The following is a 27,184-nucleotide window of genomic DNA, read 5'->3' as shown; positions in this document are numbered from 1 at the left end:
CTCCCGGGGGCACGGGCCGGCCAGGGGGCGGAGCCGGAGTCCCGACTCCGCCCCTGGGGGAACCGGAGTCTGTTTAGTAAATGAAATGGGACCAAGAAGAGCAACCCGGTGCCTCCTGGGGTTCCTCAGACCTGCAAGGTGTGGGCTCCCAAGGCGACCCAGGTGAGCTTTGTGGGGTAGCCGCTTAGGCCGGTGCTGTGCTTCACCCGAGCCCTCCGCGAGCTCACGCCAGTCTCCATTGCAGCACACACCGCGTGTGCACCTGAACCCAGAGACTCGTGTCGTAGATCCTGGGTTTGTCCAGCTGGCGTTCTCTGGGGCTACCCTCATTTATCACCTTAAATGGCCATGGCCACCCGATGCATGTTGTGCCCACTCTGGCCTCCGCCAGGAGAGGGCGGGGGGCGCGGGCCCGTTGCTAGGCAACAAGGCGGGGCCGGGGCAGGAGCGCTTCCGGCCGTTCGCGCCCGGCCGGCCGGAAGTGACGCGGGGGCGGGGCCCGGAGCGCCTGCGGCCCCGGCGGACAGCGCGGCGCAGGTGAGTGTCGTCGAGTGCGCGGCGCGGAGGGAGCGCGGGCGCCGTGGGGCTCCCGGCCGCCTGGCCTTGGGTTCGAGCGCGGGAGGCTCTCGGGGCGGGAGATGTGCTGACTCCGCGGCAGGTGGCCAGGGCGCGCGCTGAGCGCCCGAGGATTGTCTGCGTCAGGTGGACAGGTGTGCGGAGGGTTAGGGTTCAGAGGCTGCCCCATCGTCCGAGACGGAAGTGTCCCCGGGTCAGGGCTGCGAGCACGCGGGCTGTCCCCGGGTCAGGGCTGCAAGCAGAGCACCGCTGTCCATCCCCTGGGTAGGGCTGTCCCCAGATCAGCGTCGCGAGCGCCTCCGGGCTGTCCCCAGGTCAGGGCTGGGAGCACCTCTGAGTTGTCCACCAGGGCAGAGGCCAGGGGCTGGGAGGTGGGGAGCACAGTCCTTGGCAGACTGATGTCTCAGCATGCTGGGCGCCTCTCCCTGTGGGTGCTCAGGAATGCTTGTGGTTGGCTGGGCGGCTGTGGCTTTCTGGTGCCCAGGGCAGCGGGCGCCCCCCTTCTGTGGAGGCTGGAAGGAAAGCAGTGACCTCAGCCCCCTGGCCCCTGCTGGGTGAGGATGCATCTCGACCCAGCCTCGGGGTGACCACCACTCCAGGAGGACCTGGTCATGGGGAAGGAGCCAGGCAGTGAGGAGAGGCTGCTGGGGTGGGACCACAAGTGTCGGATCCCAATCACATCACCCCGCCACTGGGATTCTGCCTTCTGAAGGGAGGCATGCAGAGCACCATAGCCGTTAACATACCTGTTGGAAAGAGTGCCCAAGCATCTGGAGTCTGGACATTGTGCCTGGTCCTGCTGTTTGTCTTAGTCAGCAAGCCTGGGAAAGGAGCCTTCCCCAAGGTCAGGCTCTGGGCGGGGGGTGTTCCATCAGACCAGCACATCCACTGTTCCTGGAGGGGAAGTGAGTGGCGCGGATGCCCGTAGGGGCCCCACATCTAGATCTATTTATTGGTTTATGAGAAGCAGAATGACAGAGAGCTTGTGTCTGTTGGTTCACACCCCAGTGGCTGCAGCAGTCAGGGCTGGGCTGGGCTAAAGACAGGAGCTCCGTGCAGGCCTACCGTGTGGGAAGCAGGAACCCAGAGTGAAGCTGTATTTCAGTGAGTGACATGGCTGTTCCCCACGGTGTCCGGACCCCAGCTCCATACACCATCCACTGCATCTGCAAGCTGTAAGTTTCAAAGCAAGTGGTTAGAGAATGCATTAATATACAACTCCTTCAAGAAAGTAAATGAGCAGAAGAGTGGGTCCTGTGTCAGTGGGGCTGTACGGGAGGAGAGGCGGCCTACATTCTGGCTTAGTGGCTAATGCCACTGCCTGCAGCACCAGCATCCCATGTGGGTACCACTTTGAGTCCCAGTTGTCCTCCTTTCTATCCAGCTCTCTGTTTATGACCCTGGGAAAGCAGTAGATGCCTCTGCACTCACAAAGGGAGAGCCAGGTTGAGACCCACTCTGAGCTTTGTTCTGTCCCAGCCCAGTCCTTTAGAATTATTTGGGGAGTGAGCCCAAGATACAACATGGGTGACTCTCTGTCCCTGTGGATAACACCCTGCTTGTCATGGGTGCTATGAGCCATCCGCCTGCCTTTCACATGTTTGGCAGGTGAGCTTCTTGTCCAACAGGGGGTTCTTATCCGGCTCTAGCTTTGCAAACCCCTTGTGGAACTTAGGTTGTCAGGACCTTAAAGCAAAAGGCTGGCTCCTGACTTAAATACCAGAAGGAGATACTGAGAGCAAGTCCTGAATCTACCCTGGGGATAACACAGATACCTGTTGGCACTAGGCAGCAGGTGCTTCTCTGGTCTGCCCGTTCAGGTGATAGATTCTTTAGATGGAAGGATGGAGACCGAGGCCCACCCAGTCTTTGGGTTGGTCCAAAGGGATCAGGCTGGAGTTGTTATAGGGTTTTTGACCCGGAATATGGCAGCAACCTCAATTCTTGTCTTGCAGGAAAGAAGAATTTTCATGCGGACACAGTTTAGTTTTAAAGCAAGATTTATTTAAAAAGTTGAGAAAGGGGACTCCCGTCCTAGTGACAGGAGGGGGCTCTGAGATAGAAAGGACCCTTCCCCCCTGCCATAGTGGCAGGAGAAAGTGGAGGAAAAAAAGAGACCAGTATTAATGGTGGGTCTTTTTAAAGGTTTGCTTCAAAGGGGCTCTTCAAGGACAGAAGGAAATTCCTGGTCCCCCTGGTATCTGGCTTTGGGGCAAAAGACCAGACAGGTGGCAGACATTGGGCATTCCTGGCCTTGGGACATTCCTGGCCTCCAGTCCTCTTTTCAGTGATAAGGAGATCAGCCTGAGGCCCTCCTACACAATGGCCGGAGATAATGGCTGATGCTTCAGGTGGGGAATTGATATGCTAATATCACCCTTGTCCCTTGCTCTGGTGAATCCAAGACATGGTAGGGAAAATACTCTTATATTTGAGGAAAAATGACTTGGGGACCCAGAATACCCTAACTGCCTACTGCCCAGTCTAACTTCTCTCACAGAGTCACACTCCTTTCTGTCCCACAGCCTGCTTAATGTAAGGTGTGGAGACCTCTCCATGAGAATGCCAACCTTAATCCATGAAGAAAGCTGACTGCCTGTAGTTTTTGGAAAACCAGAAATAGGAGGAGTTGCTTCCTGTCTGCAGTGCATTTAGCTATCCAGCCACAGCCTCACTTCAGGAGATATTGTGACCCATCCTCAATTACTCTGAATGTTTTGTGGGGCTGGCACCTCAGCAGAGCAGTTAGAATGCTACTTGGGGTGCCTGGGTGTAAGTCCCAGGGTAGCTTCTTTCCTGCCTAGGCATGGCTGGCTGCATCTGTGGCTGGCATTTAGAGCGTGAAGCAGTGGATAGGAGATCTGTCACTTGGACTTTCAAAAAAGAAAAGTAAACAGAATTAAAGACATGTTTCAGTTACAGAAGGAAGGAGTCGTGAAGGGCTGGGGAACACGTGCTGGGCTTCTCTCGCCTTTGGCAGGGATCCATGACCTTAATGTTTGTTCTCAGGAGGAATAATTACGTGCTTGTTCTTTCTCTTGGGCTTGTTCTCGGGGACGGGAAGGCGTAGCTGTTGGCTGTAAACAGCTCCACACTGACTGTCATTGTCTGATGTCTGTTTTGCTCAGTGGAAGGACCTCACGGGTGCTGCACACCACTCCTGACTGTGGTCGGGCTCGTCCCCATGGAGCAGACAGTGGGCACACCTGCGGGAAGATGGCTAGGGAATTGTGGAGGACCTGAGGGCTCAGGAGCGTTACTGTATTGGGCCTGTTTTGCCTGGAGACAACGCTCCGTGAAACTCCACCTGTGCATCACCTGTTCTTATTGAATATACACTGTTGGCTTGGCCCCAGGGACTCTGCAGATGCCCACTTGGCCTTAACTGTCCCATACAACAGGGGAGAAAAGTGCACTAAATACTGGAATGAAAGGTACTGAGCTCCCTGGTGTGGGCTGGAAGGGAACAGCTCTGAAGTTTGAAGCTGACAAGCATGCGAAGTGTCCAACATGTGTGTCGCTTGCTCTTCAAATCATTGTCCTGGCTGGTGACCAAAGGTGATCCCCAGGCAGTCCACAGATGAAGGGACAAATTCAGGGGCTATACAGCAAGGACCCTCTGTTCTGGATAATTCTTGCCTGATCAAAGGAGTCCAGAGTCAACACATACGTCATCAGGGGCTGCTCCATTTCTGGTCCAGCTCCCTGCTAACGGCCTGGGTGCTTGGTCTCCTGCCACCTGCTCAGAGTGTGCGTTAGCAGGAAGTCGGCCGGGCAGCAGGGAACATGGTGGCCTCATCCTCCTCTGGAGCCAGCCTCATCTCTGCCCACTGGCTTGGTGTGTTGCTCTGAGAGACATGGTTCTTTTCCTGTCTGCAGCTCAGGGGGTTTTGTGATCCTGCAGCTCTCAGCTGCTCCACCGGGTGAAGCTTTCACTGTCCCTGTGTATTGCCCTCAGAGCAGGTGGGGCAGCCCAGGGCCTTGGTGTTGCGCAGACACCAATAATGTCCTGGCTAGGGAACTAGTCCCCCTGGGCATTATGTGTCCATGCTAGTTTGTATTTAAGTCACATTGTTACCCTCATGTTTTGTTTTTTTCTCGTTTTGCTTGGCATTAAAGTCAAGAAATGGACTTGATAACCATCATTTTAGATGGGGAGAACCTCCTGTGAGTGAATTCCCAGGCTCTGTCCCTGGACCCTGGCTGGCGGAAAGTAGCAGAATAAGACCGGATGCAGGCGAGGAGGATCCAGTGTCTGATGCCCACTCTGACAGGGTTCATCTCTTTCAGCATGTACACAGATACAGATTGTGCCTTCCTTTAATCTCTGTCACCTTGGTCGTGACATGCTGATTCCATGTAGCCTCTTGTCGGCTGAGAGAGGCATGCTGTACCCGAGCTGGGACTCCAGGAGCCTTCCACGCTTAATGGTTCTGCAGAGCCTGGCAGGACGTGGGCTTGCTCATGCCACCATGGGATGCCAAGGAAGTTGGTGCTAAGTCTGTGGTTTGCAGATGCCCGTTACAGGTGCAAAGGCAAAATACCTTTCCTGTCTCTCCTGCCTTCTCTTTGAGTAGAGTTTAGCAGTGGTTGTAATTTGAACCAAAGAAACCTGGAGTCCTCAGAACTACCTTATTTTGGGGGGAACTGTTGGGGTCAGAGTCTGATGTTTTGAACCTCCCGTCCTTCCTTTGAGGGCCCTGGGGCGCAGGCAGCATGGATGAAGAGCCTGAGAAGGTGGGCTGGGCTTGCTCCGGAAGGCCCAAGGACACGTGTCAGAGGACAGTGTTGTGCAGTGCTCAGAGCCCTGTGGAGCCCAGCTCTCCCACTGCAAGGCAGGGCCCTGGGGCCAGTGTGGGTGGTGGGCCTCACGCACCAGGCTAAACCCGTGGCTTGCTGCGTGTTCAGGGGTGTCAGTGTCCCCCCACCCTCCCCTGTGGTGAGCTTTGCCTGCGTTCAAAAGCGGCATTGCCCGCATGGGTCCCAGTCCTTACAAGGCAAGCCCTGCGGCCTGGAGGGGTGTTGTCAGGAGAAGCACCCATCTGGTGGGCTAAAGGGACCCTGCTTGGACAGTGGTCTTCTGTGTGTGCTGTTCGTAGTCGAGGCCTGAGGCCAGGAGCCCTGCGAAGGTGGGGCAGTCAGGGCTGGGGGGTGGGAGATGGAGAGCGCAGGTAGCTGCTGCGGGGCCCTGCCTGGGACTGCTCTTTGCCTCGCTGGCCTCTGTCTGGCCCTGCTAAAGGACCTGTGTTTGGTAAAGAATTGTCCATTGTAAGTTAATCCTAGACCACCAGCAGTAGTACTGAGCCGTCCTTGGTGCCTATGGTGGGGCAGTTGGGACAGAGCTGAGGTCAGGCCGTGAACATGGAAGACAGATCTGGAACAGGAACCCCATGCCTTTGGGTTTCACTAACTGTTCTCTTCCTTTTTATTTGAAAGGAGAGTTGCAAAGAGAGATGGGAAGAAAGATTTTCCCATCTGTTAGTTCATTGCCCAATTGTCCACAGTGGGCAGAGCTGGGCGATGCAGTCGGGCTCTGTCCAGGTGTCTTTCACGGCTGCAGGAGCCCAAGCACTAGAGCCATTCCTGTTGTTTTTGGAAGTGCAGCAGCCAGGGCTTGAACCGGCACTCACATGGGATACTGGCGCTGCAGGCAGCAGTTCTACCAGCTATGCCATGGTGCTGGTCCCTCCGCCAGCCTTAATGTGCATTCTCTGTGCATTAAGTCCGACTTTATGAAATCTTTGATAGTTCAGGACCCAGAACTGTCATGTCACCTATCATGACAAAGGCAGTTTAGCCCATCTGCTGCAAGCCGGCTGGCTTCCTCCCTCCCTCCCTCCCTCTCTGTCTTCCTCCCTTCCTTCCTAGCTAACTGCCTTCCTCCCTCCCTGTCTGCCTTTTTTTTTTTTTTAAGATTTTTAAATTTATTTTAATTGGAAAGTCAGATATACAGAGAGGAAGATCTGCCATTTGCTGGTTCACTCCCCAAGTGGCTTCAATGGCTGGAGTTGCGCCCATCCGAAGCCAGGAGCCCAGAGCTTCTTCCGAGTCTCCCATGCAGGTGCAGGGCCCCAAGGCTTTGGGCCATCCTCAACTCCTTTCCCAGGCCACAAGCAGGGAGCTGGATGGGAAGTGGAGCTGCTGGGATTAGAACCAGCGCCCATATAGGATCCTGGCGCGTTCAAGGAGAGGACTTTAACTGCTAGGCCACACCGCCGGGCCCCGTGGCACAGAGAATAAACCACCACCTGTGCTGCAAGTCCTGGTGGCTCCACTTCCCAACCAGCTCCCTGCTAATGCACATGGGAAAGGAGCAGAGGATGACCAGGTGCTTGGGACCCTGCCACCAGCTTGTCCCAGCCCCAGCTATTGCAGCCATTGGGAGAGTGAATTGTTTATTGCAAAGTCAGATATACAGAGAAGAGGAGAGAGAGGAAGATCCTTTCTGCTGGTTCACTCCCCAAGTGGCTGCAACAGCCTGACCTGCGCCAATCCGAAGCCAGGAGCCTCTTCCAGGTCTCCCACATGGATGCAGGGTCTCAAGGCTTTGAGCTGTCCTTGACTGCTTTCCCAGGCCACAGGCAGGGAGCTGGGTGGCAAGCGGCGCTGTCAGGATCAGAACTGGCACCCATATGGATCCTGGTACATGCAAAGCAAGAAGTTTAGGCACCAGGCTACTGCACCGGGCCCATGGCAGAGGTTTTCAGGGATGCTGAGGGAGGTTGGCCATTGGGCGGGCAGGTGAAACTCGCCTGACCACATTCACTTCTGCTTGCCTGTGGTCACTGCAGGACGCAGGAGCCCCAGGATACCATGGCTGTGGAGTGGTTTGGGCACCTGCCTCCCGAGTGGAACTTGCCTGCCTGTGGAAGGCTCTGTTGCCCACCTCATGGGACATTAGCAGCTTCCCCCTCTGCCTCTGCGCTCCGTAGGGGGCTGTGTGTGGCTGTAGCCCTGTCCCAGCCCTCTGCGCTCCGTAGGGGGCTGTGTGTGGCTGTAGCACTGTCCCAGCCCTCTCTTCCTAACCAGATGTCCCATGTGATCTGAGTTCTTTTCCCCCTCACTGGTCAGAGGCCACTTGCATAACCTACCTTTTCTAGTCCTGTTCAGAACCACCGGGCAGGGCAGTACAGCTGCCAGTCTGCACCACTCACTGCCCAGCATCCCTGTCGCAGTGCTGCTTTGAGCTCTAGCTGCTCTGCTTCAGATCCACTGGGCAGGCAGCAAGACCCTTGGTGCCCTGGAGACTCAGGTGGGCTCCTGGCTTAGCCTGTTCCAGCTACCTGGGGAGTGAGCTGGCAGATGGAAGCTGTCTCTGCCTTCCCATCACTCTGCCTGTGGAATCAATAAGTAAATCGTTAAAAAAAAAAAATGGAGGTCGGTGGACAGGTGTGAGGTGTACCAATGGAGAAGTCAGCCTGTGGAGGGAGTGTTTGGAGGGGTCGCCGCCTTCCGGGCCGAAGCTCATGAGGGGAGCGTGTGCACTCCCTGAGCTTGAAGAAGTCTGGCACGGAGGCCTGGAGCAGACTTGATGCAAGGGACAAGCGCGCTGCCCCCTCCCTGTGCTTTGCTGTCCCGGCTCATTCCCAACTCTGATCCGGCTTTGTCCCGGCCTGCCCTGCTCCTGCCCCGGGAGGCGGGTCCCTGCCTGGGGCGTGGCCTGAGGGCTGGGCAAGCTGGGCTGAGAGCCTCTGCACCTACAGGCTGCTCCTGAGACGCACCTTGCCGGTGGCTGCCAACACCACCACCCCTCACCAGAGTCGACAGAGGACAGCTCAGGAAGTCAGACACAGAGACCCATGCTCCAGTGCTGCTGGTGACCAGGTGGGTCTGGGAAATGCACCCAATTTCCCAGAGTGAGGGTGAGGTGGCGTCCTGTTCAGGCGGGCAGTGTCCCTGTGCCCCTGTGTCCGCCCGGAATTGGAGGCTGCATTTGCTGGCCCAGTTCCTCACAGACAGTCGTGCCCAGGTTGCTGGTGGCTTTTCCCCTGGTCCTGCTGCCACACCTGGCCAAGCCCAGGTAACATGCCAGGCTTGATGAGCCCTGCCCTGACTACTCCCATTCCTGATTCCCGGGAGGGTACAGCAAGAGCGCCCAGCCCTCCCCACCACCTGCCTCCTGTCCCCGGCTGTGCCACTTGGGTGGCTTTCAGTGGGCAGCACACCAGCCACAAGCCTTCGTTTGCTAGCTTTTTATTCTTGGGGTTGCATGGCTGGGTGATGCTGGCAACTCTGTCCCCCGGGAGGAGTCCCCTGCTGTGCTCCGGGAGAGCTGTGACTTCCCTACCCACACTGTCAGTTTTTGCTCTTTGAATTAAAGCCATTCTGGTAGCTATATCAACGTTTTCTAGTAAGAACTATTTTTAAAAACAGTTACAGGAAGATAGTGAAGGTCAGAGAGCACAGTGTTTAAGCCAGCATTTAGATCTGTCTTCCTCTGTCTCCCCCTCCCCCCCACTAGGGCAGGTGTGTCCCTGCCCTATCCCGTGATCCCTGTGGGACCCCGCCGTCCCCTCAGGCTGCGTCCTGTTGTTTTGGATGGTAGCATTGTGGTGTGGTGGGCTGAGCCATCACCTAGGACCCCCTCCATCCCACAGCCTAGCCCTGGTTCAGGTCTCAGCTGCTCACTTCTGATCCAGCTCTCTGCTTAATGCCCCTGGGAAAGTAGCAGAGAATGGCTTAGGGGTATGGGCTCCATCGTAGCCACCAGGGCATGACCAGGGATTGGAAGATCTTTACTCCATGTTCTTCCTCTCTTGTAACTGCTGTTCAAGTAAGCGAATCTTAAAACAAGCAAACAGGAAAAGGAAATGAGAGCACCATACCTTTCACAAGCAGAAATCTGTTTCTCATAGCCAGAAACAAGGTGGGACTGACATGCTGGCTTACGTGGCCCAGGCGCCTGTCATACGTGGCCTGTGGCTTCCCAGCCCCAGCATATTTCCCCCCGTCGTGTGTGGGACCCAGCCAGGAGGGGAGTGGGTGGGCAGAGACACGCTGTTCGTGCCCCATCACCTGACGCTGTGCCCACCTTCCTTGACACCATGGTTGGAATTAGCTCCTGCTGGCTTGGACCCTGTTGACTGCTGCTGTTGGCGCTTTGAGCAGCTCTTAGTAAGGCAGTGCTGTCAGCGTCCTTCCCCTGCTCAGATGAGGAGCAGTGGCCTGCAGTCACATGACTTCCCTTCCCAAGTGATAAGCTGTGACTGTGACCACACAACCCACCTTCCTGCCCACGTACCGCAGGCGGTCCCCCCACCCCCCGCACAGTGCCTGCAGGAGCAAGTTCTCACCGGGGCCACCTTTTCCACTGTGGGGAAGGCAAGCAGCACCAGGCTTGGTTCCGTGTCCTGTGTAGGTTTGTTGGGCCTCGCAACTCTGCCCCACACTACGACTCCCCAGGGGAGGCAGGCAGGGTGGGAGGCTCCAGTTCCTGAAGCTGGTTCCCCAAGTCCATGTTCCATAGCACAATCTGTCAAGCAGCACCCTGGATGTTGTTTGCTGGTGGTGCGTGGTTAGGGTGCACCCAAACTCCTAAGCGGGAAAGGAGCAGAACTGGGTGGGCGGGGCTTTCTGCTCTGGTGGCTTTGATGTCCTAATGCTGTTGGGTTTTGTATTATTTATTGGACCCAGTGCAGTAGTGGCCAGAGTCCTCACCTTGCACATGCCAGGATCCCATATGGGCACCAGTTCATATTCTGGCAGCCCCATTTCCCATGCAGCTCCCTGCTTGTTGCCTGAGAAATCAGTGGAGGACGGCCCAAAACTTTGGGACCCTCCACCTGTGTGGGAGACCTGGAAGAGGCTCCTGGCTCCTGGTTTTGGATTGGTGTAGCTACGGTTGTTGTGGCCACTTGAGGAGTGAATCATCAGACAGAAGATCTTCCTCTCTGTCCTTCCTCCTCTATGTGTATCTGACTTTTCAGTAAAAATAAACAAAACTTAAAAAAACAAAAGATTTATTTTATGTATTTGAAAGGTAGGGCAGACACATACAGAGAGAGAGAGGGAAAATTTTCTACATGCTGGTTTATCCTCCAAATGACTGCTCGGAGGGAGGGCTAGGCTGTGCTGAAGCCAGCAGCTAGGAGCTTCTTCCAGGTCTTCCTGATGGCTGCAGAGTCCCAAGCACTCGGGCCATCCTCTGTGTTCCCAGGCAGTTAGCAGGGACTTGGCTCGGAAGTAGAGCAGCCAGACTTGAAACGGTGCAGCATTAAAGGTGGCCGCTTATCCCATTATGCCCCATATATTTGGCTTATTAACACAGTGACCAGGAATAGGCCCTGGGATGTGCACGTGACTATGGACAACAAGGACTTAGAAGCTGAGAGCCACCCCTTGAAGAGCGAAGACAGAAAGTCAAAACAGAGTCCGGGAAACCCAGTTAAAGCTGAAGACCGCCTGCAGCGCTCGCCTGCTCAGTCCCGGCTCTCACGGTGCCGAGCGGTGGCGTTTTTCCTCTCACTCTTCCTCTGCCTCTTTGTGGTATTTGTGGTCTCGTTCATCATCCCCTGTCCTGACCGACCTATGTCCAAGAGGATGTGGAGACTTGACTACAATGCAGCAGGTGAGTGTCTGAGGCTGTCCATCCTGGGAGTGACTCGGGCTGCCCTTGTTGGCCTGAGCAGCCTTTGGTGAAGTCCTCCTGAGCATCTGGGAGCTCAGCACCCCACCCCCACAGAAAGAATGAGGGTGAAATGAATCAAGTGATCTGATCACATCCCTAAAACAGACAGCCTCCAGTGAAACAGAACTGGGGTGGCAGTTGTAGCCGAGGCTGTTGAGAAGCCTGCAAATGTCCCACACATTGTGTCCCCTCCTGCCACAATGCCCGCAGAGCCACTGGCCCTGTGGCCATCTAGAAAAGCACACCCACCCTGTCTTGTGCCTTTTTTTTTTTTTTTTTTAATTTATTTATTTTCTTGGGCCCGGCGGCGTGGCCTAGCGGCTAAAGTCCCTGACTTGAATGCTCTGGGATCCCATATGGGCCCGGTTCTAATCCCAGCAGCTCCACTTCCCATCCAGCTCCCTGCCTATGGCCTGGGAAAGCAGTTGAGGATGGCCCAAAGCTTTGGGACCCTGCATCCACATGGGAGACCCGGAAGAGGTTCCTGGATCCTGGCTTTGGACCAGCATAGCGTCGGCTGTTGGGGCCACTTGGGGAGTGAATCATCGGACGGAAGATCTTCCTCTCTTTCCTCCTCTGTATCTCTGCCTTTCCAAGAAATAAATAAATCTTCTTTAAAAAAAAAAAAAGATTTATTTATTTTTTATTGGAAAGGCAGAGATACAGTAAGGAGAGAGAGGAAGATCTTCCGTCCGATGTTTCATTCCCCAAGTGGCCCCAACGGCCAGAGCTGAGCCCTTCCAAAGCCAGGAGCCTCTTCTGGGTCTCCCATGCGGGTGCAGGGTCCCAAGGCTTTGGGCCATCCTCGACAGCTTTCCCAGGACACAGGCAGGGAGCTGGATGGGAAGTGGAGCTGCTGGGATTAGAACCGGCGCCCATATGGGATCCTGGCGAGGACTTCAGCCGCTAGGCCACACCGCCAGGCTCCTGCCTTTTCTTTTGTTGGCTTGCTTTTGGCATCAGTACATTCAGTGGTACAAAGATTTTCCCCCTGTTCTCAGTTTCACAGTACTAGCCCCTCAGTCAACAGAGATCATTCCAGTTTTAGTATATGTGCTGTCGAAGCGAGTACAAGTCAACAGAGATCAAAGTCCAAAACTCAACTTGTATGTGACCTGCAGCCAAGGGTTGGCCTTAATCTCTGGGTGTGTGGCGGGAGGCCCTTGATGAAAGGAAGCAATTCCTTTAGAGTGTGGGGTGTGGGCATGCCCTGAGAGGGCCCCAAGGAATGCCAAGACAATATCTTCCTGGATGGGGGCTGTTGCGAATGCCCCCTTGTGACCCTGCACCCCATCCTTCGCGACAGCAGGGTGCCTAATCCTGGCTGTGGCTGCCCGGTGGTCTCTGCCTGTGTGGCCCAGGATGGCTTGTGGCTGCTGGGTGGTCTCTACCTGCGTGCTCCGGACTGCCCGTGGCTGCCAAGTGGTCCAGCATTGGTGCAGCCCAGGATGTACTGTGCCTGGTTGTCTCTTCCAGTCACCTATGATTTCCTGGCCCTCGAAGACATTAACGGGGACAGGATACAGGACATCCTCTTTCTTTATAAAACCACCAGCGCTAGCGACGCTGTTAACCACTCCTGCACTGAGGAAGGTAATTGCAGTGCTCTCAGGGTTACTGGGCTCCGGGATACATTACGTCACTCTCCCGGGGGTGGGGAGGGTCTCGGAGGCCAGCCCCAGCCCAGGCAGGGGTTGAAGCCATCGCTCAGGCTGCCCAGCCGGCATCCATCTCATTCCCAGGCTCCTCCCCCTGTGCTTTTGTGGCTGCGGTGTCGGGGGCCAATGGCAGCGTGCTGTGGGAGAAGCCCGTGGCCCCCGACGTGGCCCTCGCAGACTGTGCCGTGCCCCAGTTGACAGATGCCGAGGTGGCACCCACCTGTGTCCTTGTGGGCAGGCCCAGATCTTTCATTGCCGTGGATGTGTTCACAGGTGGGTCAGCTATCCCCTCCCAGGGGTGGCGCCACCGGCTGCTCAGGGGGTCGGTGTTGGCAAGGAGGACTCGGGAGGGGCTGACACTGGCCTGCGGGGCTGCTGGCTGTGAGCACTCACACTGGGCGTGCTGGGTGTGGGACATACCTGCAACGGGGCTTCAGCCAGAGGCAGCACAGGAAGCCTGGATCCCGCACTCTACCTGCTTGCAGGCAAGACCCGGTGGAGCCACCCCAGTGGTTTTGGCAGCAACACGTCCATCCTGCGACCTCTGCTGCATGTGCCAGACGTCAATGGCGATGGAGCCCCAGACCTGCTTCTCCTCACCAGGGAGGGAATGGAGGTGCGGAGGAGTGCCCCTGCCAGCCCCTCCCAAGGCCTGGCCTGACACTTCCCCTGGGCCCCCTCACTGCCTGCTACCCTGTCACTGCAGGTGCAGGGTTACCTCTACTCAGGCAGCACCGGGCACCAGATTGGCCGTGGAGTTAGCCTGGGTGTCGCCGGGCACAGCAGCCCCCTGCTTCATGTCACCAGAACGGGCGCACACTACATTCTCCTCCCCTGTGGTAAGTGGCCTACCTCAGGTCCCTGAAGCAGCACTGAGGAGGGAGAGGGCATAGCTGCCTGGGACCAATGGCATGGGTATCTTGTGTGTTGGACAGCAGATTCCCTCTGCGGCTGCTCCATGAAGGGTCTGTACAAGCAGGTGACTGGGGAGGAGGGCCCCCTGCAGACGGACCCCCTGTGGGAGAGGAAGCTCAGCTCCACCGGCCACAAGCTGGATCTACACAGGTGGGTGCGGCACCCAGGCGGGCTGCTGGCGTCTGTGCAGGCTGAGCTGGACCACAGGAGCGGGCAGCTCGGCCGTGGGAGCCTGAGGGGTGTTGGGGTCAGCCAAGACCTGCCCACTACTCTTCCCCTCTCACCCCACAGCTCCGGGGCTGTGCACCACCTGATGAACGTGCCAGGGAAAGGCGGCCAGGACTTGCTGCTCGTGGGCTCTGAGGCCTGCATGCTGCTGGACGGTCAGGAGCTCACACCCAGGTGGACCCTGGGCGTGGCCCAGGTCCTGAGGTACTAGGCAGCCCTGGGTGTAGCCAGGTTTCCTGGGCCGTGGGGATGAGGCCTGGCACTCATCCTGGGTGCTGCCCACTCTGGGTGTCCAAGTGCCTCTTCCCCCTTGGTCTCTAGACACCCCTGTGAGCTCTCCCCTCCTCCTTTCAGAAAACCTGTCCTCGGCCACTACAAACCAGATGCCTTGGCCGTGGTCATTGAGAACGGAACCGGCCTTGACAGACAGGTGGCTGTGCCTTCTCCTGCCACCCTCTTCGGGCAGAATGGCGTCTTCAGGGGTTGGGGCTGTCTTCACGAGATGGGCCCCCGTCAGTACCCCCTTCCCCTCCATCCGTAGATCCTCCTCCTGGACCTCAGCTCTGGAAACACCTTGTGGAGCCAGGCCCTCCCCGGCCTGCCACAGGGTCCACCATCCACCACTCTTCCCACCGCAGACCACCGCTCTGCCTTCTTCTTCTGGGGCCTGCATGAACTAACCAGCACCAACGAGACGGTATGGCCGAGGCTGCACTCAGGGCACCCGAGCTGGGAGCCAGTGCCGGGCTGAATCTGCCTGGATGCACCTGGGGGCTGCTGAATGCCCCGTCAGGGCCTCCCTGGAGGCTGATGGGCCTGAGATGGGGAGGGGGACAGCCTGGCTGGGGTAAGGAGCTTGGAGCCAGTACTGTGGGGCAGCCTGTTGGGGCAGCACCGCTCTACTAGCAGCCTCCTTGGACCATGAGGCCGTATGTGAGGCTGGCTCTTGTCACAGGAGCCCGAGGCCAACTGGCACAGTCTGTATATGTTCCACCCGACGCTGCCACACGTGCTGCTGGAGCTGGCCAACGTGTCTGCCAACATCGTCATTGCAGATGGTGAGTGAGGTCCTGAGCCAGGCCCCCGCTGGCACACTGCTGCCCACTGACGGCTGTGTCCCCACAGTACTCCTGTTCGAGCCGAGCCGCCATGCCGCCTACATCCTCCTGACGGGCCCTGCCAGCTCCGACATGCCCGGGCTGGTGTCTGTGACCAAGCACAAGGTGCGCGACCTCGTGCCGGGCAGCAGAGTAGTCCACCTGGGCAAGGGGGGCCCGGAGAGTGACCAGGCCATCAGAGACCGCTTCTCCCAGCTGCGCTATCGGAGTGACACTTAGGTGGAGATCACTGGAAGCTGGGGGCAGGACGGGGGGGGGGGGCAACCACTGGCCAGCCCTTCCTGCTATGTCCAGCAGGGAGTCAGGGCTTTCAGGGTCCTCCTCCAGGTGTCCCTTCCGCCTCCCTCGTGTCTCCTGGGTCCACTGGACAGAGTTTGCCTGCCAGCTGTGCCTCGCCAAGTGCCCAGGACCTGTGCTCCCGTGTCTCCCCACACCAGCCTCAGGGGAGCCAACCAAATGCAGCTGCAGCACTGGGTGCTCCGGCCTGGGGCTACTGCCAGCTGGAGTTGCTGAGGTTTCTGATATGGTGGGCCACACTGCAGCTGTGTGTATCCCCACGCCCACCTTGGCCTGTGAATGCTTCTACCCCTTCTCTCCTGCCTACCCTGGTGTCTGCAACCCCACTCACCTCTGTGCCTTGCTGCCCCTGGCGGCTCAGCACCCTGAGCACATAGCAGAGCTGCCTCGCAGCACCCTCCATCCCAGGAGAACCAAATAAACCATTTGCACTGTGTGACCCTGCACCTGGTCAGATGTGAGCTGTGTCAGTCAGTGGTTCTGAGGAGTGACAGAAGCAGAGGTGGGGGACAGCTGCAGGGAAGATGCTCCCAGATGTGTGTGGACAGAAGCTGGGCTCCATGAGTGGCCACGCTGCCCTGGGTCCCCATGGGCTGCTGAGCTCTAGGCTGCCCTGCAAAGCAGCAGCAGTCTCACCCCAACAGATGGCCTTCCCACCGTGGGTGAGGTCAGCCTGCAGCCCATTGTCGGCCACCCAGGATCAGCAAGGCAGAAGTCCCTGCCTCAGGCAGCCACATTCCACAGCAGGCTCACCCCTCATTCCAGCACAGCTGTCCTTCCACCCCCACAGCCCCTGCCTCCTGGGATCCAGGTAGAGCCTGGGAGGGCTGGGTCACTTCATGGTCAGCCCACACACTGGGAACCTTGCCTGGAGGCTCATTCATACCTGCGCCCCCCAGTATGCTCATACCAGCCACCATGTGTGCACACCCCAAGCTGTGCCCGCCATCCTTTATTGCCTGGAGGAACCAGCTGTGCATTCACCCTATGTCAGGGAGACCCCCCCAGCGCAATTACTCATGAGCCACAGCTTGTACCCCAAAAACACTAAGCCCAGGGTGGCCTCCATAGAATGGGGGCTCCCAGGAGTCCCATAGGGCAGGGTTGTGCCCACTCCTGGACCTGATGGGCTGATTGGGACCTTCCAGGGGTTAACTGCTAGAAGGGACTTCTGGGAGACGTCTGGAGCCCAGTGCTGCCCTGGAGAACACCAGGATGCAGGCGGTTCCAGGGGGCCTCCAGTCTCGCCCAGCCTTGTTGTCAGAGCCCTCCATCCTGAGCCAGGCTTGCTTTGGAGGGCTGCACAGTGAGCGGGCACAGGGCAGCAGGTGATCAGCAGCTGCAGGAACCCTGGGCTGAGGAGGGTATGGGGCAACCAGGGGCTGGGAGCTGACTGGTCTGCTAGGCCTCCTGGTGGCCAGCCGTGGGCTCCCCCAGAACGGGAAGGAATGTGGGGCGGGGGCTGGGGTGCCACGGCTTCCGCAGGAACAGGAACACCCTGTGGGTGAGAAGCAGCTGAAAGCTAGCACTGGGGTTCCCTGCCCTCGCCACAGAGCCTCACCCACGCCCTGGGGACCTGCCAGCCTCAGCCAGCAAGCGACAGCCTGGGCTCACCGCCTCTTGGTCTCTGCAGGGACCGTAGCCTCGGCCAGCAGGCCCTTGTACAGGTCCGACTTTAGGAACCTCGGGTAGGAGTCCTGCAAAAGGGGGCATTGGCCCTTGACCCCTCCCAGCTGGCCCTAGTCAGTCCTACCCTGGGAGGCCCGAGGGAGGGCTAGAGCATGGAGGAGAGCAGGGCATTGCCCCAAAGAGAGGACATGGATAGCATGTCACTGGGGCCAGCTGCAGCCCTGTAGGTTAGGCAGCCACAAGCGATGCTGGCTCCCTGAGTGGATTCTAGTTCTGCCTCCGGTTCCAACTCAGCTCCTTGCTAATGGGGCTGGGGAAGCACCTGCCTGTCCCGGAGTGGGTCAGCAGGAAGCTCACTGGAGGATGGTGACCATAGCTACTTTCCATCGTCTGGGAGTGGAGGATGGGTGTGGGAGGTCCCCTGGCTGCCGTGGGCACCCAGAGTGACCACACACCTCAGGCCCTCTGTTGCACTGCTTTGTGTGTGAAACAAACAAGCTGATTCCCCCTGCCCTGTCACATCGTTCACAGACCCACATCCCGGCATGCAGCGGGGTGCAAACACCATGCGGAGATCCTGGCAAAAGCACACCACCAGATGTGGGACTCGGGCCCACAGCCCACGTGGGAGAGCTGCCCTCAGCTTCAGCCTGGCCAGCGTGGCTGTCTGGGGAGGCCCTCTGCTCAGGTCTCCCTGCACAGCAGCACAGCACCACCTGCTGTGCGCGCCCACCTTCTTCATGAGCGTGTAGATGTGCAGCTGCGCGTCGTCCAGCACGTAGCGGTGTGGCTGGCTCAGGCCCGCCAGCGTGCGCTCCATCGTGCGGCTGTCGATGTTGACCCAGTGGGCAGCCCCGGGGGCCAGGAACTGCCTGGGGGAGGCGGGGAGGCGCGGCAGGTGCAAGCGGGCTGGCCAGTCCGCCACCCCCGCCCAGCCCCTCATACTCACTGATACACGGTGTCCACCAGGGCGGGGATCTGGGCCTGCCCTCCGTAACGCAGCTCCTCACAGGCTTCCCAAAAGCTGAGGTTCTCGGCTGGAGGCCGGACACTGCGTCAGCGGTCCCTCGGTCCCTCGAGCAGAGGGCAGCAGGGGAGGGGGGTCTGCTCACCACTGAACTCTTTCTCCAGGAAGTCCAGGAAGTGCGCCCGGCCCACAGGGTCGTCCAGGAGCTCGCGGAAGCTGAAGGCCCAGCGCTCCACACGAAGGCGCGTCGGCGTGGGCACCCTGGAGGCGAGGAAGGCGGTCTGCAGCTGCCCCTCACCCCGGGCGGGCCTGCCCACGGCCCTGCCCACCCGCAGCCCTGCGCTGGCTCACGTGGGCGCATTCACAGCCCAATAGGCCTCGTCATCTGTGACCCAGGGGTTGCTGGGCAGGCATCCGGACAGAATGGGGTCGTGGGACCCACGCTGACCGCTGAACTTGAGGTACCTGGGCAAGGATGGCAAGGCTGGTACCCCGCGGAAACAAGGCCTGGGTCCGCTGCCACCCCTCACCCCACTCACGCCTCAAGGCAGTCGGAGGACTTGAGCCGGCTCCTGCCCAGCGCCCTCCTGGCGTACTCGATCTAGGACAGGGGCCTGTGAGTCAGGGCCTGGTCAGCCTGGGCCCCTGACCCTGCCCACTGACCACACCTACCTCCCACTTGTAGAACTGCAGGCTCTTGCACTGAAAGGGAATGGCCACGATCAGGGACCCTGGCCCAATGGACCCTCCCCAAGCTGAGTCCCAAGTCCCCAGGATGTAGCACAGGACCCCTGATGGACTCTCAGATCCCCCTCTGCAAGATCTCTGGGAACTGTGAGTCTGGAAGCTACCAGAATGTTCCACAGAGATTCTCAAAATTGCCAGTCATCTTCAAAAGTGTATTTTTCTGATACAGAGGTGGCAGGCATTAGTGGGAGCTCCAGGGAACGCCACTGCAGGATGGACCTCACTCACCATGTGCAGGCGGCTGGGGGCACACAAGCTCCTCTCTGGACCTTGCTCCAGCACATGAGGGACCCCTGGCTGCAGCAAGAAGAGGTGGGGACTGTGCCTCCCGCCACCTGCAGGGACCTCAGCCCTGGACTCCCCGCCCAAGTCCTCTGAGGTCCAGGCTTCTGGGAAGACCTAGTCCTATGAGCTCACAGAGGCAGAACTGGCACCTGTCACCTTTACTAAGGCTGGGGGCTCACCGGGGGCCGGTTTACCAGCCAGTAGGTCTGCTCCTGGCACGCGATGACCAGCCTGTCTGCTCGGCGGCGCTGCCTGGCAGCCCTGAGGGCAGTGGGAGAGCTGGATGCATGCCACACCCCCGCCCAGCCTCAGCCCAAGTCCGGGGTGTCCACGCCAGCCGGCCAGCCAGCCAGGTTCACCTCAGCTGCTCCCTGGCTTGCATGAGCACCAGGTCCCAGGTATGGCCGATCTTGTGCCGCAGCTGGTCATAGTGCTCCTGTGGGAGGCCCCAGACCACACTCAGCTCTGAGGGAACTGCGCCGCCCCGGCCCCTGCCGCCCCTGGGCCCTCACCTTCTCGTGATCCCCCAGAGTGCCCTGTTTGTGGATGCGCTTCTTGGTCAAGTAGATGGCTGCAGGGACATGCGGCACGGTCCTGCCCTCAGTTCCCTTGTCCTTGGTCTGCATCTGGGCCTCAGACCCCAGCCAGCCCAGCCCCTGTTCTCACCGTAGTCCAACTCAGCAGCTGGCCACACAGTGCTCGCCCAGAAGTAGGGTGTCTGCCGTGCCATGGGAGAATGGTGTGCAGCACTGGCATGGCCTCCCCTTCCTGCTGCCACCCCCACTTCTGCCCGGCACCCTGGGAGGAGCCCCGGCTGGGCACTGCCCATCCTGAACAAGGCCTGCTTTTCTCTTGGGGCCTTGGGCAGGTGCAGTGGATTCAGGCTGGGGCAGAGGGTGACTGGGGGCTAGCTGGGGGACAGGAGAGGCAGGAAGACTCCGGCAGTTTGGGGCAAGCCACTCAGACACCAGTGGGCAGGGTGGGGATCCCAGGAAGGGGAAAGTCTTTCACCCCACAGCACTTGCATCCAGGCCTTTTGCAAGAGGGAGGAGTTGTGAGGCCTCCCCAGACGACCCCACCCTCAGGCTGCCCACAGGGCCCCAGCCTGACCTGGAACCTGTAGGGTGTATCATCCGGCCGCAGCACCAGACTGCGGAGGTCCCGCAGCGGATACAGATACCCGTGCTGCACCAGCAGCATGCCCAGGTGCAGCGCCTCTGCCGAGGGCACGGGTGAGAACAGGGGCAGCCGGCCCTCCCGCCCCCGCCCGCCCGGGCAGACCCTCACCCTCGTCCGAGATGCAGAACTTCTGGGTCAGCCACTGCACCACGTCGCCACCTGCGCAGGAAACACTGGCGTGGTGCCGCGTGGCGTGGGGTGGGGGCCAGGCTTCCCGGGCCTCCCACCCGGCCGCGGGCAGGGTCTCACCCGTCACGGCGTGAGGGATGACACTGACGAGGAGCCGCTGGCTTCGCATCTTCACGCCCTGATCCGGGTCCTGCATGCTCACGACCACCCGCTCCATCTATGCCGAGCGCGCTGCCATGAGGGCCAGCCTGGCCGCCGCCCCGCCCCACCGACCTCGGGCCCCTCCCCCCCCGTGGCCCTGCGGGAGGGGAGGGGGCACACCCGGCCGGGGGACAGGCCCAGGAATAGGCCCAGGGCGCAGGGAGGGGAGGGGGCACACCCGGCCGGGGGACAGGCCCAGGGCGCAGGGAGGGGAGGGGGCACACCCGGCCGGGGGACAGGCCCAGGGCGCAGGGAGGGGAGGGGGCACACCCGGCCGGGGGACAGGCCCAGGGCGCAGGGAGGGCCGTGCGCTGTGCCCACCTTGTCCAGGTTCGACTTCTGCGCGCGGGCGCGCTGGCCCAGGGGCGCGAGGCAGGCGGCCATGGTCGCGGCAGGTGGCGCAGGCCGGACCGCCCCGCCCCCGCGCGTTAATCCCGGGGCTGCGGGGCCGCCCTGAGTCTCCTCCTCATGTCTGGAGGCCTTGGGGCCCGGGAAGGGGCTGGGGGCAGGACCTGACCTGGGTAGATGTCTCCCGGGGCAGTCGGGGCCTTGACCTCGCTGAGGGCAGGCGCTCCAGGAGGGGCACTTGAGGGCGGCCTTGCCTGGGGAAAGGAGTTCGCGGGGTTTGTGGGGTGTGACCGGGGTTGTGAGGGCAGGATGGGGTAGCTTCCCCGGGTGCCTCACACCGTGGGTGACCATGACTCCTGGGACAGGGCAGGGAAGATGGGGGACGCTGGGGGTGGTGGGTGAGGAGGGAGGTAGGTGGCTGCAAGTGCCACCTGGGGAGCTGGCAGCCAGGTGGAGGCCACGCCTGGTTAGTTTCTGCTCTAAACATGCCCCCCACCCCACCCCGCGGAACTTCTGGGTGGGGTCACCTGGAAATGGATGGCTCAGGCCCCTGCTGCGGCGCCCAGAACCGCCTAGGCAGGCACCTTTGACAGTGGGAGGAGGGTCTGGGTGGGAGGACTGGGGCGTGCCCAACAGGCCTCCCAGCTCTGGGCGCAGGCCTCAGCGGTTCCAGGAGCTGCGCCTCCCGGGCATCTGCAGGATACATCCCCGCCCCCCCAGGACCCCTGAGCAGAAAGCTGTCCCACCCCGGGGTGTCCAGGAGCAGGGGTGGAACCAGACTCCAGGATCAGCCTGAAGGGGGAGGGCCTACCCAGGCTGCTGCCCAGGCTGCCATGCAGGGTGTGGTTCACCCTGGTGTCCCCAGAGCAGGGGGATGGGGCCGTGGCAGGGTGAGGTGTCAAGACCCCTGCCAGGTGGGGTCAGCACTGCCCAGAGACAAAGAAGACCCCCCCACCCAGGATTCCGCAGGCAGTGCCAGTCCTGGGGTCCAGCAGCCTGGGGTCCTTGAGTCCCCAGCTCAGGAGGAAGGAGGTCCGGGGATGTGGGGTGCGAGCCCCGGGTGTGGCAGGCAATGAGCGCCTGGGGACGCGGCGGGGGGCGCGCACCTGCTCCACCCGGCCCCGAGCACAGGGCTTCCCGGGAGACCCCAGCAGCTCGGCGGCGGGGGTGGGGCGGGCGGGGGACCGTGACGGCAGCCGCCGAGCACTCCGTGCGGGGCGCGGCTGTGTCGCGGCGGGGCCGGCCCGGTGCCAGCGGCAGCGCCCGCGCCGGGCGGGCGACACGCGCGTCTCTGCGGGGCTGCGCGGGGTCCGCGGAGCGGCTGGGGGCGCGCGGCGCGGGCGCGGCGCTGGGCGCGGGGGGCGCTCCCGGCCGGGATGAGCTCACCGCAGTCGCGCCGGGGCTGAGCGCCGAGCCGGGCGGCGGCTCCGCGGCGGGCCGGGCCGCGCGCCACCATGCTGGGCCTGGACGCGTGCGAGCTGGGGGCGCAGCTGCTGGAGCTGCTGCGGCTGGCGCTGTGCGCCCGAGGTGAGCGGCCACGTGGGCGGGGGGCTCGGGGCCGGGCTGGGAGCCTTCGCCCTCCGCCCCCAGCCCGTCTTGCGGCAACTTTGGGAGCCTCGCGTGCAGGGCCCTGGCTGGGGGGGCCCTGGCGGCGGGTGGGGGAAGGGGGGCCAGGCCTGTTGGTGAAGCCGGGGAGGCAGGGCCCCCTCTCACCCGGTGGGTGGAGACTGGAGACAGCGGCCAGGGGCTGAGAGAGAGCCTCCCCGCCTCCTGGAGACTGGTGGGAGGGGGCTGCGCATTAGGGAGCGAGCTGGGAGTAGGGGGCCCTGGAGAGGGGAGGGGGCTGAGTCTGCTCCAGGCCCTGGAGGCCTCCTGAAGGCGGCTCCTGTTTGGGGTCTCGGTTGCTGCCACCCTGGCCGGGATGTCAGGCTTGTCTAGGTCTGGGGGAGGGGGGCTGCAGGTTGGTGCTGCGATGCAGGGGTCAGCGGTGGGCAGCTGCTCATGCGGCCTTCCCGACCCTCAGTCCTCCTGGCTGACAAGGAGGGTGGGCAGCTGGTCGCGGCGTCCGAGGAAGAGGAGGAGGTGCTGGACGAGGCGGTGCCGGGGTACCGGGCCCCGAGCCAGAAGAGCTTGATGGAGATCCTGCAGCTGGACCCCGGGGACGCCAGCCTGGCCACGTACAAGCGGGTGCTGCTGGAGCCCCTGCCGCCTGTTGCGGGTATGGGCTTGGGCCCTGGACGTGGGCGGCAGCGTCCAGGTGTGTGTGGGGTGGGGGCGCCGTGTGACTTGGTTTCTCCCTAGACCCCAGCCTGCCCCAAGTGCAGGTGATGCGGCTGACGCTGCTGTCGGAGCAGGCCCCGGGGCCCGTCACCATGGACCTCACAGGTGTGTCCTCGGCCCTGCGGGGGGCTCTTGGCAGAGTCGGTCCTGCCGGGAGTCCAGCTCTCCACGGCCCCTCCTCCCACAGGAAACCTGGCTGAGCTGAAGGACCAGGTGTTTGTGCTGAAAGAGGGTGTCAACTACAGGGTGAAGATCACCTTCAAGGTGAGGTGCCCCGGGGGACCGCGTCTGGCTCCGCCCCATCCTGCCCCCCCCCCGCAGCACCTGATCGCCCCTGCCCACCCCCCCCAGGTCAACAGGGAGATTGTCAGCGGGCTCAAGTGTGTCCATCACACCTACCGGCATGGCCTGCGCGGTGAGGACAGGGCCTGTGGCGAGCGGGCGGGCGGGTGAGCGGGCGGGGCAGGCCCTGACCCCTCGCCTTCCTGGCCTGCTGCAGTGGACAAGGCCGTGTGCATGGTGGGCAGTTACGGCCCCCGAGCAGAGGAGTACGAGTTTGTGACAGCTGAGGAGGAGGTGCCGCGGGGCCTGCTGGCGCGGGGCCCCTACATCGTGTGCTCGCTGGTCACCGACGACGACAGGACCAGACACCTGTGCTGGCAGTGGGGCCTCCTCATCGGCCGGGCCTGGGAGGACTGAGTCCCCAGGCCGCCCCTGCTTGCGGTCCTGTCTCCCCACCTCTTCCAGTGGCTGCCCAGGGACCCCCACCCCGCCCCAGTGCTCCCCACCCCCTTGATCTGAGACCCAGCCCCCGGCCCACTGCTGTGCCCCAAACAGCCCTATTAAACGTCACCCTGTCTGTGTGCCCTCTGTGTCGCCTTTCTGCCTCCTCCCTCCCGTGGGGGTGCCAGGGCCTTATCTTTCCTGCGAGTGGGCTGGTGCCACGTGGCGGCTGCTGCTTAGCCCCTCAGTCCCTTATCTGCCCCGTGGCCCTGAGGCCCGGCACTGCCGTGGGGTGCCAACTCTTGCCCATGCTGCCGCCGCTGCTCCTCCTGCTGCTGCTCCTGGGGACCCCAGGGCTCCAAAGTCAGGGTCAGGAGCCTGTGGAGGAACCCCCCGAGGCAGAGTCCCCCTCGGAGGAGGATGGGGTCCTGGTGTTGAGCCAGCACAGCTTGGGCAGGGCCCTACAGGAACACCGGGCCCTGCTGGTGGAGTTCTGTGAGTGCATGGGCCCAGTGGGGCGGCAGGGTCACCCACAGGGACAGGTGGGGCTCCCTGCCCAGGAGGCTGGAGGAGGCGGTGGAAGCATAGGACCTTGCGGGGGGGAAGCAGCACTGCTGCTGTCATTTCTGCTGGTCAGGTGGCCTCAGGCCTGCACACAGCTGGGGGGGTCTCGCCCAAACCTTGACCCACATGGAAACCACTCAGCCCAGGCTTCCACCAGCAGCCCCACACACCCTGGACATGCTTTCCAGCCCCCCCCAAACCTCACTGGTCTGCCCAAGTCTCATGTTGAGGGGACTCGGTTTGGGAGTGGGGGACCCTGGAAGAGGGAGATGTACACAGAACATGCTTGCTTGCCTGGTGCCTGTTCCGTGCCAGGCACAGGGCGGGGCTGGGCACCAGGGGGACTCACAGCCCTGTCCCCTAGATGCTCCGTGGTGTGGCCACTGCCAGGCGCTGGCCCCAGAGTACAGTAAGGCGGCTGCCCTGCTGGCAGCTGAGTCGGCAGCAGTCACGCTGGCCAAGGTGGATGCGTCTGCAGAACCAGAACTGACTGAGGAGTTTGGGGTGACTGATTACCCCACCCTCAAGTTTTTCCGTGATGGGAACCGCACCCACCCAGAGGAGTACACGGGTACGGGTCAGCCCAGGAAGGGAGGGGGCTGGGGCCGGGGCCAGGCCTGGGCTCAGAGGGACTGAATATTGCAGGCCCCCGGGAGGCCAAGGGCATCGCCGAGTGGCTGAGGCGGCGGGTGGGAGCCAGTGCCAGGCGGCTGGAGGATGAGGAGAGCGCCCGGGCACTGATAGACGCCCAGGATGTGGTGGTCATCGGGTTTTTCCAGGTAGGTGAGGTCATGAGGCGCGGCACTAGGAGCAGTGCCCCTAGTGCTGCCTGCCTCACAGGGTCTGCCCCTTAGGACCTGCAGGACGAAGACGTGGCCACCTTCCTGGACCTGGCCCGGGATGCCCTGGACATGACCTTCGGCCTTACAGACAGCTTGCAGCTCTTTGAAAAGTTTGGCCTCACGGCGGACACTGTAGTCCTCTTCAAGAAGGTGAGTCAGGCTGGGGTGGGGTCGAGACCCGGGGCCAGGCTGGGCTGGGCTGGGCCGGGCCGTGGTAGGGGCCAGGCTGGGCTGGGCTGTGGTAGGGGTCAGGCTGGGCTGGGCCGTGGTGGGGGCGGGCTGGGCTGGGCTGTGGTGGGGGGCGGGCTGGGTGGAGGCCTGGCTGGGCTGTGGTGGGGAGCGGACTGGGCTGGGCTTGGGGCTAGCCTGCACCTCACTGACCTGCCTGCCTGGTGTCCAGTTTGATGAGGGGCGAGCCGACTTCCCGGTGGACACGGAGCTAGGCCTGGACCTGGGGGACCTGTCACGCTTCCTGGTCACCCACAGCATGCACCTTGTCACAGACTTCAACAGCCAGGTACATCGGCAGCAGGTGTGCCTGATGGGGGCGGTCCCTGGTGTGGGGAGCCCGGGGAGTCACAGGTCACCACTGCTCCCCCGCCGCCAGACGTCCCCCAAGATCTTTGCTGCCAAGATCCTCAACCACCTGCTGCTGTTTATCAATGAGACGCTGGCCGCCCACAGGGAACTCCGGGCTGGCTTTACGGAGGCTGCACCCCCGTTCCGGGGAAAGGTACTGAGGGGGTGCTGGGAAGAGGGGGAGGCCAGGCATGGAGGGGGCTGGCATGGACTCTCTGTTGCCAGGTGCTGTTCGTGGTGGTGGATGTGGCTGCAGACAACGGCCACGTGCTGCAGTACTTTGGCCTCAAGGCAGACGAGGCCCCCACCCTGCGTCTCATCAACATGGAGACCAACAAGAAGCACGCCCCCGCAGCCAGGGAGCCCATAACCGCAGCCTCAGTCACCACCTTCTGCGAGGCGGTCCTCCACGGCCAAGTTCAGGTACCCCGAGAGACTGCCCAGCGGCAGGGGCTGGGGGCTCTCAGGACCCTCAGTGAGAGCTTGCCTGGCTCCCCAGCCCTACCTCCTGAGCCAGGAGGTCCCCCCCGACTGGGACCAGCGGCCAGTGAAGACCCTCGTGGGCAAGAACTTTGAACAGGTGGTGTACGATGAAGCCAAGAGCGTGTTTGTCAAGTTCTGTGAGTGTTTGGGGTGGTGGGCGGCAGGCGGGCAGGGGCAGGGGCAGCAGGTGGAGCCCAAGGCCCTGTTCCAGACGCCCCCTGGTGCAGCCACTGCAAGGAGATGGCCCCGGCCTGGGAGGCGCTGGCTGAGAAGTACAAGGACCGCGAGGACATCGTCATTGCCGAGCTGGACGCCACATCCAACGAGCTGGAGGGCCTCACCGTGCACGGCTTCCCCACCCTCATGTACTTCCCTGCAGGGCCGGGTCGCAAGGTAAGGTGGACCAGGCTGGCCACGGGGGTGGGCACAGGGAATGGGGCGGGGCGGGCTGGGCACTCCCTGAAGCCCTGCCTCCCCTCCTCCTCCTCAGATGATCGAATACAAGAGCAACCGCGACGTGGAGACCTTCTCCAAGTTTCTAGACAACGGGGGCGAGTTGCCCCCAGAGGAGCCTGCGGCCCCCTCACCAGTGAGTGTCCTTGCCCCGGGCCCGCCCTGCTGGGCCTAGTTGCTCGGACACAGCACTGAGCTGGCTCCTGTGGCCCTTTGCAGGAGCCGCCAGCCAATGCCACGGTGGAGCCCAAGGAAGAGCTGTAGGTGGGCCCTGCTGCCCCGCCCAGCACAGCTCAGTGTGAATAAAGGCATGACTCCTGGACCCAGCCTGGTTCCTGGGGGAGGCAGGGCCGATG

At 61.4% G+C, this 27,184-nt stretch overlaps 4 protein-coding genes across 9 annotated transcripts; 3 read left to right on the top strand and 1 right to left on the bottom strand.

The window, feature by feature from the left end:
• Window positions 1-79: 79 nt before the first annotated feature.
• On the top strand, window positions 80-25,178 carry FAM234A (family with sequence similarity 234 member A). Of its 6 annotated transcripts, XM_040973662.1 has the most exons (14): window positions 8,294-8,400; window positions 9,038-9,117; window positions 10,844-11,143; window positions 12,680-12,796; window positions 12,946-13,134; window positions 13,347-13,477; window positions 13,568-13,700; window positions 13,797-13,926; window positions 14,068-14,208; window positions 14,359-14,434; window positions 14,546-14,701; window positions 14,960-15,062; window positions 15,130-15,596; window positions 25,168-25,178. In XM_040973662.1, exons 3-13 carry the CDS (start codon window positions 10,879-10,881, stop codon window positions 15,339-15,341), a joined length of 1,653 nt encoding a protein of 550 aa, XP_040829596.1. In that variant the 5' UTR covers window positions 8,294-8,400; window positions 9,038-9,117; window positions 10,844-10,878; the 3' UTR covers window positions 15,342-15,596; window positions 25,168-25,178. The 6 variants fall into 6 exon arrangements, with proteins under 6 accessions (XP_040829591.1, XP_040829595.1, XP_040829592.1 ...); XM_040973657.1 differs by lacking the exons at window positions 8,294-8,400; window positions 9,038-9,117 and adding an exon at window positions 80-188; XM_040973661.1 differs by lacking the exons at window positions 8,294-8,400; window positions 9,038-9,117; window positions 25,168-25,178 and adding exons at window positions 80-188; window positions 15,731-15,861 and having other exon boundaries at window positions 15,130-15,227.
• On the bottom strand, window positions 16,383-20,572 carry RGS11 (regulator of G protein signaling 11). The gene is made up of 16 exons (XM_040973663.1): window positions 20,476-20,572; window positions 20,335-20,385; window positions 20,158-20,264; window positions 19,714-19,765; window positions 19,560-19,618; window positions 19,407-19,483; window positions 19,227-19,308; window positions 18,991-19,059; window positions 18,688-18,717; window positions 18,555-18,616; window positions 18,367-18,480; window positions 18,161-18,276; window positions 17,998-18,085; window positions 17,782-17,920; window positions 17,034-17,116; window positions 16,383-16,917 (listed from the first exon to the last, which is right to left on the bottom strand). The coding sequence occupies exons 1-16, from the start codon at window positions 20,570-20,572 to the stop codon at window positions 16,821-16,823; spliced, it is 1,323 nt and encodes a 440-aa protein (XP_040829597.1). The 3' UTR covers window positions 16,383-16,820.
• Window positions 22,359-23,936, top strand: ARHGDIG (Rho GDP dissociation inhibitor gamma). The gene is made up of 6 exons (XM_040973666.1): window positions 22,359-22,431; window positions 22,928-23,122; window positions 23,206-23,289; window positions 23,372-23,448; window positions 23,536-23,599; window positions 23,684-23,936. The coding sequence occupies exons 1-6, from the start codon at window positions 22,359-22,361 to the stop codon at window positions 23,881-23,883; spliced, it is 693 nt and encodes a 230-aa protein (XP_040829600.1). The 3' UTR covers window positions 23,884-23,936.
• PDIA2 (protein disulfide isomerase family A member 2) lies at window positions 24,130-27,092 on the top strand. The gene is made up of 11 exons (XM_040973664.1): window positions 24,130-24,402; window positions 24,836-25,042; window positions 25,117-25,250; window positions 25,326-25,463; window positions 25,714-25,830; window positions 25,921-26,046; window positions 26,118-26,315; window positions 26,392-26,512; window positions 26,587-26,768; window positions 26,866-26,964; window positions 27,048-27,092. The coding sequence occupies exons 1-11, from the start codon at window positions 24,216-24,218 to the stop codon at window positions 27,090-27,092; spliced, it is 1,554 nt and encodes a 517-aa protein (XP_040829598.1). The 5' UTR covers window positions 24,130-24,215.
• Window positions 27,093-27,184: the final 92 nt, after the last annotated feature.

The sequence above is a fragment of the Ochotona curzoniae genome, unplaced genomic scaffold (genome assembly GCF_017591425.1).
Source record: "Ochotona curzoniae isolate NIBS_2020 unplaced genomic scaffold, NIBS_Ocur_1.0 contig_2321, whole genome shotgun sequence".
NCBI lineage: Eukaryota > Metazoa > Chordata > Mammalia > Lagomorpha > Ochotonidae > Ochotona > Ochotona curzoniae.
The sequence above is the reverse complement of the archived record's forward strand: the minus strand, read 5'-3'. Positions and strand labels throughout refer to the sequence as shown.